This window comes from Antrostomus carolinensis, unplaced genomic scaffold (genome assembly GCF_000700745.2).
Source record: "Antrostomus carolinensis isolate BGI_N321 unplaced genomic scaffold, ASM70074v2 scaffold20756, whole genome shotgun sequence".
NCBI lineage: Eukaryota > Metazoa > Chordata > Aves > Caprimulgiformes > Caprimulgidae > Antrostomus > Antrostomus carolinensis.
In genome coordinates this window covers 24,800-38,219 of record NW_010320025.1, presented here as the reverse complement: position 1 = coordinate 38,219, position 13,420 = coordinate 24,800, and the positions used below count along the sequence as shown (strand labels likewise).

The window sequence follows — 13,420 nt, the reverse complement described above, 5'->3', positions numbered from 1 at the left end:
GGGTGCCTTGGCCATGGGAGAGGTTGGCAGAACTGCCGCTGGGGCCGCGGTGCTCCCAGCTGGGCTTTGTCCCCTCAGTGATTAAGAAATAACCTTCTCTTGGCTGGGCAGCCCCATGGGCAAACAATCTGGTTCTGGCTGCAGGCAGTAGATCAAAATTCAAGACCTGCTTTTCTGTTCCTGGCTGTGCCAGCATCTGCTCTGTGGCCGCAGGCAAAGCCGCTCCTTCCTTCCCTGCCTGCTGTCCCCATGCCAGTCTCACCACTGAATCCCCAGCTCCCACCACAACTGCTCTGTCTGTCCCCTCACGCAGAGGGACCCTGGGGTTTTTTGGAGGGGACAGGCAGTGCTAGTGCAACTGAAGATTATTTACTGCCACCAAATAAATGCAAAAGGAGGTTTGCAAAATGCCGGGAAGTCCGAGACATCTGTCAGCAGCTTGAAGGGCTTGGCTATCAATCAGGGCAGTGTCTGGTATCCCTCACTAGCGTGGCTTGTCCTGCGCTCCTGTGTGGGGGTGAGCATCACCCCCTTGCTCCCTGGTGCCCAGGTGGATGCAGTGGTGAAGGACAGTGGGGTTTTCCTCCATTGGGGTTTGGCAGGGGGTCTTTTCAGCTGTACGCCTCAAGATGTGTTGCTGTCCTTGTAGGAAGGTTTTCTTCTGAAGCCTGAGCTCCTGGCTTAGCCTAAGTGTGTTTTGAGTGGGTTTGGGTTTTGTTTTTTAAACACTTAAGTTTGATAGAGTCTGTGCAAGGAAGGGAACATGAAGAGCAGTTTTGGGTTTGATGTCCAGGAGTTTGACTACAGAATTGCTGATGGGTTGGAGCTGGGACCCTTGGTTAGGCTGGCGTGCCCTGGAGCCTGCCAGGCATGCACAGCTTCTGCTTGCCATGGCTCTTGGCTCTGCAGATGGTGTGTCTGTCTGTCTCTCTGCTAGCACAGTCACAGCCCTCAGTCTCCTGCCTTGGTCTGAGCAGTCTCTCCACCATGATGTGCAGATCTCAACTCCATCCATGCTGGCACTGAGAGCTGCACTCCCTGGAGCAGCCTCCCTGCAGCTTTGCTTCGCTTTGTGTTTTGTCTTCAGCAGCATTTGCTCTGCAAATGCTAATTAGTCCTCTCAGCACCTCGGCTAGATAAGGGATCCCAGCTCCTATCTTGCAGATAAGGAAAGCAGCAGAACTTGTTTCAAACAATCTCCTCCCTCCTCCGCAAAGATGGAGTCCCTGGCACCCACCCCTGCAGCCTGTGCTCCTGCGTCCTCTTTCACTAGAGGTTGTGAGGGGACCTTTCTTTACTGGTCCCCAAAAAAAGCACAAGAAACACCGATGGCTGTGAGGCTCCCGAGCTGAAGCAGCTGGAGGAAAGGGCTGGATGCCATTGCCATGAGCCCTGGGGCTGCACCCCAGTGAGATGCTCACAGTGAGAGAAGGGAACCCTGCTCTCCCCCAGCCAGAGGTCGGTGTCTAATCAGGCTGCACAGCAAGTTCAGCTATTTATTTTGTTTTTCCCAGTTCCAGGCATGTCAGTGATGTCAGAGCAGGCACGGGTGCTCTGTACCTGTGGAAAACTGGGCTGGCTGCGGGTTTGTGCTGCAGCTTTTTGACACTATATTTAATTGGTGACATCCGTGGGCGTTGAGTGGAGGATTTGAGGGACTGTTTTGAAAGTGCTTGCTCTTCCTACGCTAGCAGGAAAGTTGAAAAGCCTTGTGGCAAGCTTTGTGCCGTGGAACCAGGATTCTCAATGAGGTGCACGTGGAATAAATGAGGGACATGTGGGACTGCTTCTGCTCATGGGGTGAGGCAGTGCACGTGGACTGGGGAGGTTCTAGGGAGAAAGGGGAGGATTTGGGGATCCTACTGAGAACTTGGGCTCTCCCAGGGGTGGAATCTCCATGCAGAAGCCTTAGGGAAGGGAATGGAGGAAGGGGAGTGCGCGTCACTCTGTCGTGCTGTGTTTGACTCTGCCTTATTGACACTTCAAAGCCTCTAGCTCTGAACAAGGCTGGGCTGGCAGGATGAATCACAGGTTTTGAGGCTAAGAAGGGGACCGGTTTTGATCATCTAGGCAAAATTGTCCTGTTTGACACAGTAGATCAAAGCCAGCTTTGAGTGGAGGTGGGTGGGCTATTCAGGGTGTTTCCCGGGGTACCCCCAGATAGCCTCTGCCGTTCCTCGGGGCTCTTCTCTTCATCTCCCTCCCACCCTCACCCCCACCCCAGTGTAGGGTGCTGTTCTTTGAAACAAAGCCAGCAGAAATGCTCACTCCTGCTGAGTGTGTGGCACCTGGCAGGGGCTGCCCCTTGAGGCAGGGGCCAGTGGGCTGTCCTCTCCCTGCAGAGCACTGCTGCCCAGGAGGAGATCCTCATACGTGGTCCTTGTGGGAATGTCTTGTGTTAGGCAGTGATGTGCTGCTCTGTTGGACGTGGCACGTGCCCTACATGAGCCTGCTCCTGATCTGGAGACCTTACAGCCAAACCTGGGAGGGAGAAAACAAGTTGAATTTCTTTTTCTGCTTGTAAGGGAGGTGGTGTGTGAGCAGGAGCCAAGATGGGTCGTGGTGGGGTCTTGAGTTGCAGCAGGTCTCATGTGAGGTCCGTAATGGTGTGAACCCCAGCAGTTGCACTCTGATACCTTAAAACACTCCAGAGGCACTTAAGTGCCTAATTAGTTTTGACTGCAGCAGGATTTAGAGACTTCCCAGGCTCCTTGTCTCTGTACATTCCCTCCTGTGAACTTGCTGCCCGTGCTGGGATGCCCTGGAGATGAAAGCATGAAAGGAGCCATGCCTGTGTGCTGCAGACTTGCACATCCCTCTGTCAGAGTCCTCTGCTCCCTGGGGAGGGCCAGGCACGTTGGAACAGTGATGGGCCTTGCCTGTTCAAGGGCATGTTTGTTTTGCTGTGCCTAACAGCAGATCAAGTTCTGCGTGGTGGAGCTTTACAGAGTGAGCTGAACTCCTCACCACCCCTCCTCCCGGGCTGGCAAGGCCAAGTGGGGAGGGCTGAGCTAAGTCAGGGAGTGCCTTCCTGCAGCAGGATGGGGTTTAAAGGTCCATTTCTTGGCCACCTGGATTGATCAGGAGTCTTCTGATCTTGATGGGGCTCTTCTGAGACCCAGGTCAGAAGCTGGTTCTGTTTTCTGATCACCTTTTCCTCTTAGCCCCCCTTTGCTGAAGGGGAAGCTGGCTTCCTTCCCACCTGCTTCCCTCCAGAGCTCGTGCTTCCACAACCCTCAGCTGTGTTTTAACGGTTTTGTTCTCCCCCCTCCTCTTGCAGAACATACAACTCCTGCGAAAGTGGTGAGGGCTGCAAACCCAAGACAGCGGAAAGGAAGCAAGGTAAGGCTGTGCCTGCTGTCCCCCTCACTGGCCTCCAGCTTCTGCAAGAGTGTGGTGGAGAACATCCTGATTCTCCATCTCTTCAGCATTGTAATGGTCTTGCACGCTGCCTGGACTGGTTTTCTGCCCAGCTAGGCTAGGGGAGACCTTCTCACCTCCCCTTTTGCAGGGAGGCACTTGGAGCGCAGTGCTGGATGCTGAAAGCCTCTCCCTCCACCCCAAGGACACCCCACGTCCCTTGTAGGTTTAGCCAGTGCCCTGCATTGTGGTGCAGACAGGGTGGTGGTGTGACAGAGTGGTGTGTCTGCAGGTCCTTTCTTCCCTGCGCAGTCTGTTCTTTACTGGCACACGGAGAGCCCGGGTAATTGATTTAAAACAAAGACTCCTTTGGAAGAACCAGGGCAATCTGTTCCAGTGATCAACTGTGAGGGAGGGACAGTTGCTTCTGAGGTGTTGCATGCAGCTGGGGCGTAGCTAGGGACATGGGCTGTTGGTGTTGGCTCCTAGCAGCCAGTGAAGACACATCTGAAACTTGATAGGACTTCCCTTATCTGTTCCATCTCTGAGAGAGGAGGGCCCTGGGAATGGAAAGTGCTCCTGTCTGTTAAACAGGCATGGCCCTGCACTGGAAGTGGTTTTTCCAGGAAACTTGCCTCCTGGGGAGCGGAGCATGGCACCTGAATTTAGAGGTGTGATCTCCTGGGGGACTTGGTGACTCCAAATTAATTTCAAAGTAACAACACCACAGGGGCAAGGAGGAGTTTATGTACCCAGATAATCTTAAACTTAGTGCCTAGCTGTGATTCGTGTACCTGGGCAGCTGTTTGGGTCCTTTCCTCTTCATCCTGCAGGTCTTCTCTGAAACCTGGAAGAGGTAGAAAGGATGGTAGTGGCCAGGTCACTTACTCAGCAGAGAGGTGACTGGTGGTCCTCCATGTGACCATGGGGTGTCTGGAATGAGGGAGTTCCCATCACCACCAAATACCTGTTTGCATTTTCCCACCAATTCCACTACATCCCTTGCTTTGTTGCTGCCAGCACTTGGTTGCAGTTGGGCACTTCAGTGGAACTAAGCCTGGTGGTACCTGCCACTAGGTGGAGGCAGCTTCTTTAATGGGATAGAACTGCTTCAGGTGGATTTGGGATGATGAAGGCTGTGTGATTTCCCTGTCCAGGGGATGGTGCCTATGATGAGTGAGTTACCCTGGGCAACCTGGTGACAAGTGCTGCTGCTGGGGAAAAATGTTTGGTGGGAGCTGGGAGCTTATGGGGCTGGCAGCTGCCTCATTACAATCCCAGATAGACATAAACTTCTCTGCAGTTATCTGGGATTAACCTGGGGGCCTTGCTTGAGTGGAGACAGGGGCTTGTGTGCATGTGGTTTGGCTGTCACCCCCAAACCTCCTGTGGACAGGCCACAGGTGGCTGTGACAGTGTGACTGCTGATCCAGGGAATGGCACCCATGGCTTGTGACCTAATGAGACCTTTCTCTTTGGATTCAAGGTTGGTGACTTTGGTGATGCCACAAATTGGCCAACACCTGGAGAAATAGCCCACAAGAGCGTCCAGGTGAGAATACAAATCTTTCTGGTGAGCAGGGTAAGGCTCTTGCAGATCTCCCCGTCCCTCTGCAGTGCTGGGAGCAGTGGCTGAGCCAGGCCATTTGGGGTCCTGAGTGTCAGTGCAGAGGCAGCCAGGAATAGCGTGCAGGGGATTTCCTTTTAGGGCTGCCCCACACATCAGACTCCCTCCCTCAGTGCTATTCTGGGAGCCTGGAGCCCAGTCTAAACCCCTGGGCTGGGTGAAGCAGGTAGGGCAGCTCCCAGACCCGCTCTCCTCAGCGCTGCTCAGTGCAAGAGGGAGCCTGGGCAAAAGCCAAGACTTCCCCTGGAGAAACTGAAAAGGTGCAAGAAAGGGCTGGTGTACCCAAGGGGCACGGCCTTCCGCTCCTGCTGTGAATGGGGCTCTCATTTCTACTTTGGGATGCTGTCCCTTGTAGGACACCTCCATCCAGGATCATCAGGCCTCCTTGGGAGTCCATCTTGGTAATTTCTGTGTCTCAGCTCAAGTGCTTCCTAGCATCTGTAGAGCCCCTTGCCCTGCTCAGACAGAAGTCCTTTCCCAGAAACAGGACGGCTCTGGGAGGTGTGGAGCAGGGATGCTTCTAGCCTAGGGCAAGGCCTTCCTGTTCCTGCTCCTGCCTGGATAACTGGGGTCTGTCTCCAGCTCTTGATTTCTCCAGCCTCTCACATCTTTCCTGCACTGATGTGTCTCCAGCAGCCACACAAAGCACCATCCCTCCGGAAACTGCCTGTCAAGAAAGACATGAAAGAGCAGGAGAAAGGGGATGGGAGCGATGGCAAAGAGAGCTTGAAAACCAAATCAGATGAGTCTGGGGAGGAGAAGAATGGTGATGATGACAACCAGAAGTCAGCCCAGAAGAAGAAAGGTAAGGCAGGACCTGGTGGGGACAGCTCTCCAGTCTTAGCCTGTCTCTCTGCAACCCACAGCTGGGTGGAAGTGTCCACCTGGGGAGCCTTGCTGCAGAACGTGGTCCCAGTGTGAGGACAGCTGTGGTGAAAAGGTGTTTCCAGGCTTCAGGGGGGGCAAAGTGTCATTTTGGTGGGAGCAGGGCCCACGTAGGGGTGTCTGTGTGTCTGGGGAGCGCGGCAGTAGTCTGCTCTCTCATGTGCACTCCGTGGTGACACAGACAAGCCCGACTGGGGGTTGCATCAGCCATGGTTGACACGTGGGCTCAGTCTTGAGCCTGAGCCTTGGCAGGCAGAAAGCGGCAGAGGAAGGACAAGTGCCACAGAGCAGCAGGGGAATTCTGTGTCATGACCCTCCATGACCGAGAGTCTCAGTTGGAGCCTTTCTGCATCCAGTGAGGCCTGGAGGGATGTTTAAGGACAAGGTCGGTCCAGAAGGCCCCTGCTTTCTGTCCTCCATGTGTGGGGTTGTGTGGCCAGAAGGGGCTGCAGGGGAGGAAAGAGACGCTCTCTGAACCTGTGTCACACCCAAACCCTGTCCTTTTGCAGGCAACAAACACAAGTGGGTCCCTTTGCAGATAGACATGAAGTCAGAGGTGCCTAGGGACAAAACAGCCTCTCGGAACAACCGGCAAAACGAGCAGCACAGGCACCCCTCCAACAACCGCAGCGAGCTGAAAGGTGGGGGCTCGGGCTGGGGACCCGCTCTCCCCGCCCTGGCTGTGGGGCAGAGCAAGCCCTGATGCCTGGGCACGGCATGGGGCAGTGGGGATGCTTCCTGTGTTCAAAGGGCTCTGAGTGCAGCGGGCTTACTCCAGGGGAGGTTCTTTCATCCTGTAATGCTCCCCCTGCCTCTCTTTTCCCCGTCTGCTGCAGGGTGGCACCCGGACAACAAGCACGAGCGCAGCTGGCAGGACCATGACGAAACCTCCAGCGTGAAGAGCGAGGGAGGAGCCGTGCGAGGGGCTTTCCGGGGCCGAGGCCGGGGCCGTGGCAGGGGTCGGGGCCGTGGCAGAGGAGGTGATCACTGTGTGTGTGGTCTTGGGGCAGTAGGAAGAGAGCAGGACATGTGCTGAAGTGTGTAGGGCTCTGTGTGTTTGTGTGAGACCTGGGACTCCAAAGTGGGCTGGGGAGGGCAGAACCCTGTAGGGATACAGGGAAATACTGTGGCAGGTGATCCCAGCTGCTAAGTTGAGCTGCTTTTAATAAAAGCAAATTATTTTTGTTAGTATTTTGATAAAGGCAAATGTCTTTCAACTACTCTGGCCAAGCTCTTCCACCTGTTTTCTGCCCCTTGTGCTACCCCCACACGCAGGAGTTGAAGCATGCTTCAGTACTCTGTGTAGGCTTTGTCGTGTTGAGAGCCAAGCAGGAGTCTTGGCGTGGATGAGGAAGAGCATGTGTTGGCATTTGGCAGGGCAGTGTCTGTGCTAACCCTGACACAGCTTCAGTGTAGGACCTTCATGTGTCATCTGGGCTGCCCAGTTGGTCCTGGGTGTGAAGGCTTCTGGCCCTTTTTTGGCTTGGTGTGTTGAGGCTTCACTGGGATCCCTCGTGTGGCACAGGCTGGGAGCAGGAGGACGAGGGATGTGGGTCAGTGATGCCCTATAGTGGGCTGCTGTGGGGGCCCCAGGAACAGTGCAGAGGGAGCTGTTTGTGCAGGAGTCCACCCCCACCTGGGAGTGCAGCCTGTCTCACAGATCCCAGCGGCTCTGTGCTGATCCTTACTGGTGTCCCACAGGGCACTTTGACTACCAGTATGGGTACCGGAAATTTGAGGGCTCGGATGGCTCCCGCACCCAGAAGTACGCGAGCAACATCACTTACTACTTCGACAACATCAGCAGCGCTGAGCTCTACAGCGTGGACCAGGAACTGCTCAAAGACTACATCAAGCGGCAGATGTAAGCGCTTCACCTCTTCTCCTTGTCTGAGGGTTGGTTGTTGGTGGGATGTTCACATCCATCTATGCTGGAGACAGTGTAGCTAATGTGTGGGTAGGGTTAGAGCCACTGTGCCACGCATCTTACAGCACCAGCTTGCCCCAGGTCTGGGCAGCCTCACGGTAGCAGAGTGGGTATGTGGGATTATTTCCTCAGAGGTGCTCAGAGGAAGGTGTCTTGAAGCTGCATCTCACTGATGTGTTGTCCGTACAGAGAGTATTACTTCAGCGTGGACAACCTGGAGCGAGACTTCTTCCTGCGTCGCAAGATGGACTCGGATGGCTTCCTGCCCATCACCCTGATCGCCAGCTTCCACCGGGTGCAGGCGCTGACCACTGATATCAGCCTCATCATCAAGGTGAGGGCCAGGAAAGATGAATTTTCCTTCTTGTTCTGCTCCTCGCCACCCATGTCTGAGGCCTGTTTTCTAGATGGGTTATGGGCGAGATGTAAACAAAGCCTGCCCTTGTCCCTGACTTCCTCCTCGTGGTCCTCCTAGGGAGGAAGGGCTTGGGCTGAGCCACTCAGCGTGCCAAGGCAGGGCCCTAAGTTAATCGGCTATCACTTGGTTCCAGGCTCTGAAGGACAGCAAGGTGGTGGAAATTGTGGATGAGAAGATCAGGAGAAAAGAGCAGCCAGAAAAATGGGCTCTGCCTGGCCCTCCTATGGCAGACTATACACAGACAGACTTCTCCCAATTCATCAACTGCCCTGAGTTTGTGCCCCGGCAAAGCTTCCAGAAAGAGACAGGTGAGCACTGGGGGAACGTGGAGGGATGTGTGGGATGCAGTGTTGGCACTGCAGCAGGTATGAGACCCTGAGTCAGGAGTGCTCCCCAGGGCAGGACTCTGCTAGCAGTTTGCTCTCTGCTTGGTGGTGGGAGCTGGTATGGACTCTGTCCTCAGACCCTCACCTCTGTTCAGGGGAACATATCAAAGAGACTTGAGTCTGTGGCTTTTCCTCTGGGGGGGCTGAAGGGATTTGGGGAGGATCAGTCCTGCTGGAAGTCTGTTTTCTGCCTAGAAATACTCTACCACTGCTGGGCAGGGCAGGGGACACTTGTGAACCCAGCCTTTCCTTAATGGGTGAGGAGGTGCTTGGCACAACTGGGGCAGCAGGCACGGAGCTGTTAACAGAGTGCTGGAGAAGGGTCTGCTGTCCTTCCTGGGCTGCCCCCTGCTCTTGTTGCCCTATCCCGTGAGGGCTGGCAGGAGCCCAGGGCTGGGCCTGAGACACCAAGTGGGGAGGATCTTCTTGGTGCTGTCGTAAGAGTTAGCTTTGGCAGGAGGGCATCTGCTTCCCAGCTGTCTTGGGAAGCTTTCCTCAAGAGCAGCAGAGTCACCACCTGCTTTAGGGCTCTGTGTGTCTGGGAAACTGTCACCTGCAGAGCTCTGTGGCCACCACCAGCATCATAGCCTTAACTGGAGACTTTTTTTCTCCCCCCACCCCAGCACTTTGTGAGCAGTAGACTAGTAAGCCTTGGCCACTGGGTCCTAGTTAGTCCCACAGGCTGTGCCATGCTGCCAGAATTACCCCCTCTTTGGTTGGATGCTTTAAGTACGTAACCCCCCAGGCTCCCTCCCTCTCTCTCAAGCACTTTGTGGCTTTTGTTGGCTCTAGAGTCTGCTCCTGGCTCCCCGCGTCCTGCCAGCCCAGTCCCCACCAAAACAGAGGAGGTCAGTAACCTGAAGACGATGCCCAAGGGCCTGTCTGCAAGTCTGCCAGACTTGGATTCAGAGACGTGGATTGAAGTGAAAAAGAGACCTCGGCCCTCCCCAGCCAGACCCAAGGTAGGTGGTGATGTAGGAGCTGTTGGGGTGAGAGTCTCCTAGTATTGGTGGGGTGGGGGTCACCCTGTGTGGGTGACTTGAATCATAAGTAGGCAGGTTGCAGATGAAATAAGGTCTGTTGGTCATGGGAATGATGTCCTAGTCTCTCCTGGCCACTTCTGTCCCCCTTTGGAGCGACTCTTCAGTGGTGTCAATAAGGTGGTCTCCCCAGATGGACAGCATCTGGCTGCAGTAAGGAAATACGGGGCAATAGTTGGGTCTCCAAGCAGGAGCCTTGTGCCACTGTGTGGTCTTTACCCTGTGTCACCCTTGCCTTACTACCTGTAGAAACCAGAGGAGTCAAAGACACCACAGCAGCAGAAGCAGAAGGACCAAGATGAACCTGAGGAGCTCGACTTCCTCTTTGATGAAGAGATGGAGCAGATGGACGGCCGGAAGAACACCTTCACTGACTGGTCAGACGAAGATTCGGATTACGAGATCGACGACAGGGATGTGAACAAGATACTGATTGTGACACAGACGCCTCCTTACCTGCGCCGGCATCCTGGTGGGGACCGGACTGGCAACCACACATCCAGGGCTAAAATGAGCTCAGAGCTGGCCAAGGTGATCAACGATGGGCTGTACTACTATGAGCAGGACCTGTGGACGGAGCAGTTTGAGCCAGAGTATTCGCAGATCAAGGTGAGGGCAGCTGATGGAAGGAAGGGAGTGCATGTGAATGTGGGGCTCCTCACAGGGAGCTTTGTGTGCAGCAGACTGGCTGTGGTGGGATGGGGTGGAAAGGGCAGAACAATGGGTTACAGCCCTCTCATGGGGTAGAACTAAGCTGGGATTAGTCCTCTCATAGAGCTCAGAGTTCCTGGCTCCCAGTGTCATGCTCTGCTGTGTTGAGGATGAACACAGCTCTAAGGTGATGTAATGCTGCAGCCAGGTAAACAAAGTGCCAGTAACGAGGTGACCTGGAACATGGGGTCCATTGCTCCACTGTCTGCCAGGGTCTTGGCAGGCAGAGCCAGATCTATGGAGAGAACCAGGTGTCTCTGCACTGTCTGTAGTACCTGGTGCTTCATGGCACAGTCCCTTGGAGACTGCACTTGCTGGGGACAGGTTCATTGGTGGCTGGGCTCCACTTGGCCTGTGCTCTTCTCAGCTTTGCTGCCAGTTTGCATAGACTTGGGCTTTTTATAGAAAGCCCATCTGCTGCTTGGAAACATTTGAGTCCCAACTTGGTGACTTTCATGGTTGGGCACTTGCTTAGGCTCGTTCAGCAACTGAAGTTATTTTGGCTGCATGGTGGGATGTCCCATTGGAGCTACCAGCTGGGCTCGGTGTTTCCATGTCTGGTACCTGGCACATTGCTGAAGCAGTGCTGCTCTTTGAGGTGGCAGAAGCTGAGAGTGTGGGGAAAGCAGGTGACAGAGGGACAGTGTGTGCTGGAGGTATGGAGCCTTCAGATACTTGGGAGCATTCTACCCCACTGCTGGTGTGGCAGTGAGGATGCAGGGAGGCTCTAGGGATGCAAGAACATGGTGGGGGCAGTGGGGTCCTGGCCAGGCTTGTGTTGAACCTTGCTGCACCAGTGCTGACACAGGCAGGTGAAAGCCTGAAAGAAGCAATTGGTGGTTAGTGGAGCTGCCTTGTGAGATCCCTGAAAGCTTGGGAGCAGCAACTGGTTCAGATCTGTCCCATGCAGGACCCTGTTTTCTATCTGCTGTACATCCTCCTCTTCCTAGCTCCTTGGAGCACGTCACCCTTCTGGGCAGCAGGGCCTCATGGCTGCACTAGGTGCCCAGCGTTGTGGCTGTTGCACAAGCAGAGTGGTGGTCATGGGTTGATGGGTGAGGGCAGAGAAGGGCAATTGGTTGCTTCATCATCTGCCTTTTCCAATGCAGCAAGAAGTGGAGAACTTCAAGAAGGTGAATATGATCAGCAGGGAGCAGTTTGATACCCTGACCCCAGAGCCCCCTGTGGATCCAAACCAGGAAGTCCCTCCTGGTCCTCCCAGGTTCCAGCAAGGTAAGAGACAGGGGGCATGAGTGGGTGGGACTGAATTTGCCCCTGTTTCTCCTAGCGAGAGGTCCTCAGGGGTTGGGCAGTGGCTGGGCAGAAGGAATCGGTGCCGCTGGTGTGTAGGATTATCTTTCCCAGAGCAATGCCCTTCTCCCAGCTGAATGTTTTGGGGCTCTAGAAGAGGAGGGCCAAAAGTAGGGGTGTCCCAGCAGAGTGAGGAAACTTTGTCAGATTTTGATGTAGCTTCTTTGATGTGAGTCTTCTGAATCCTCTCCAGCTGCCCACTGGCCCCTCACTTGCCTGTGTGTGTGGGGGCCTGGTGCCCTGTCCTTCTCCTGGGGGTGGGGGATTTGTCCCTGCTGTTAGCCATTGGGAAGCAGATACCTTGTGGAATCCCTGGAAGCTCAGTCCTTGGATCTGCTGCTAGGCTTTGGGCTGGCTGGGTTTGAAGCTGCTTGTCTTGGAGGGCTGGGATATGTGTCCCTGTGTTCCTGCCTCTGCTGCTTCCCACCTGCCAGATGGGTGTCCCTTGGCTGTAGAGATGCTCTTGTGCTCGGAGCTCAGCTTGACCCAGGCTGGGTGGCTTTCTCTCTCTGCAGTACCTACAGATGCTTTGGCTAACAAGTTGTTTGGAGTCCCTGAGCCTTCAACCATCGCCCGGTCTTTGCCTACAACTGTACCAGAATCGCCCAACTACCGCAATGCCAGGACCCCCCGGACCCCTCGCACGCCTCAGCTGAAGGACCCAACGCAGACGCCCCGGTTCTACCCGGTGGTGAAAGAGGGCAGGACGATAGATGCCAAGGTGGGACCAGGGCTGGGATGTGGAACGGGAACTGGAGTTTTTCCCAGCTGGGGCCTGGGGTGGAAGGGGACACATCCCTGATGCACCATTTCTTGCAGACTCCACGGAAGAGGAAGACAAGGCACAGTTCGAACCCCCCGATGGAGTGCCACGTGGGCTGGGTGATGGACTCTCGGGAGCACAGGCCCCGAACTGCCTCCATCAGGTACTGGAGATGGGTGTTGTGGGGTCATGGAGGAGCCAGAAATGGGAAAGGGAGTGAGTGTGGGAAGGAAGGAGAGAGGCATTGTCTGGTCTTGGAGTGGAGGTCTCCTGTTAGCTGGCTGCAGAAGGGACTGGGGCCCAACTTGTCCTTCCTGAAAGGAGCTGAGGAAAGCCTGAAACGTTGGAATAACGAGATGAGACTTGTTTGGGAACATTGGTTCACTTCTTAGTAGGATACCCCATGGCTCAGGTCCCAAACCCAGAGCAGACGGTTACGGGGAGTCAGTGGGACCAACAGACAAGTGCTGCAGGATGAGGTGTGACCCTGCTGTGCTGTCAGCTGGGTGATGCCAAGGAACAGGGTTGACAGGAGTCTCTTGTGCTCAGCTCCAGCCCCTCGGAGGGGACTCCGGCTGTCGGAAGCTATGGCTGCACCCCGCAGTCCCTGCCCAAGTTTCAGCATCCTTCTCACGAGCTGCTCAAGGAGAACGGCTTCACACAACACGTCTACCACAAGTACCGTCGGCGCTGCCTTAACGGTAGGGCTGCCCCCACTGTGGGGCGTGGGGTGGGGTGTCTGTGCTCTGCTGTGTCGGGGGGTAGGGTACGGCCACAAAGCAGGGTCCTACAGGACAACCTTGCTGGTAGCTGGTGTTTCCCCACAGTTTGTGGTGAGCGTGAGCTGTGGCTTGAGGTGCCCAGCACTGGGGCTGGGTGTAGTCACAGTGCCACAGGGCTCTCCTGTACATGAGCCCCTGTGCAGAGCTGTCTCCCTGGAGGAAGATCTGCCTTGTAAGCATCCCCTCTTCCTGAAACAGAGCGGAAACGAC

At 55.2% G+C, this 13,420-nt stretch overlaps 1 protein-coding gene across 5 annotated transcripts in view; it reads left to right on the top strand.

The window, feature by feature from the left end:
• The first annotated feature begins 3,270 nt into the window (after positions 1-3,270).
• The window catches only part of LARP1 (La ribonucleoprotein 1, translational regulator), a 12,138-nt gene continuing 1,988 nt past the window's right edge, over positions 3,271-13,420 (top strand). Inside the window, exons 1-15 of one of the 5 annotated variants that reach the window (XM_029085319.1) lie at positions 3,271-3,342; positions 4,847-4,912; positions 5,624-5,792; positions 6,382-6,525; positions 6,667-6,861; positions 7,574-7,736; positions 7,989-8,133; positions 8,351-8,525; positions 9,396-9,565; positions 9,893-10,252; positions 11,464-11,587; positions 12,181-12,386; positions 12,485-12,591; positions 12,978-13,129; positions 13,409-13,420. The exon at positions 13,409-13,420 is cut by the window's right edge and continues 121 nt beyond it. In XM_029085319.1, the coding sequence (XP_028941152.1) occupies positions 5,669-5,792; positions 6,382-6,525; positions 6,667-6,861; positions 7,574-7,736; positions 7,989-8,133; positions 8,351-8,525; positions 9,396-9,565; positions 9,893-10,252; positions 11,464-11,587; positions 12,181-12,386; positions 12,485-12,591; positions 12,978-13,129; positions 13,409-13,420 (2,077 nt within the window). In that variant the 5' untranslated portion in view covers positions 3,271-3,342; positions 4,847-4,912; positions 5,624-5,668. Of the gene's footprint in view, positions 3,343-4,846; positions 4,913-5,620; positions 5,793-6,381; positions 6,526-6,666; positions 6,862-7,570; positions 7,737-7,988; positions 8,134-8,350; positions 8,526-9,395; positions 9,566-9,892; positions 10,253-11,463; positions 11,588-12,180; positions 12,387-12,484; positions 12,592-12,977; positions 13,130-13,408 lie in introns of those variants that run through there. The other 4 variants (XM_029085321.1, XM_029085320.1, XM_010169488.2 and 1 more) reach the window with 4 other exon arrangements.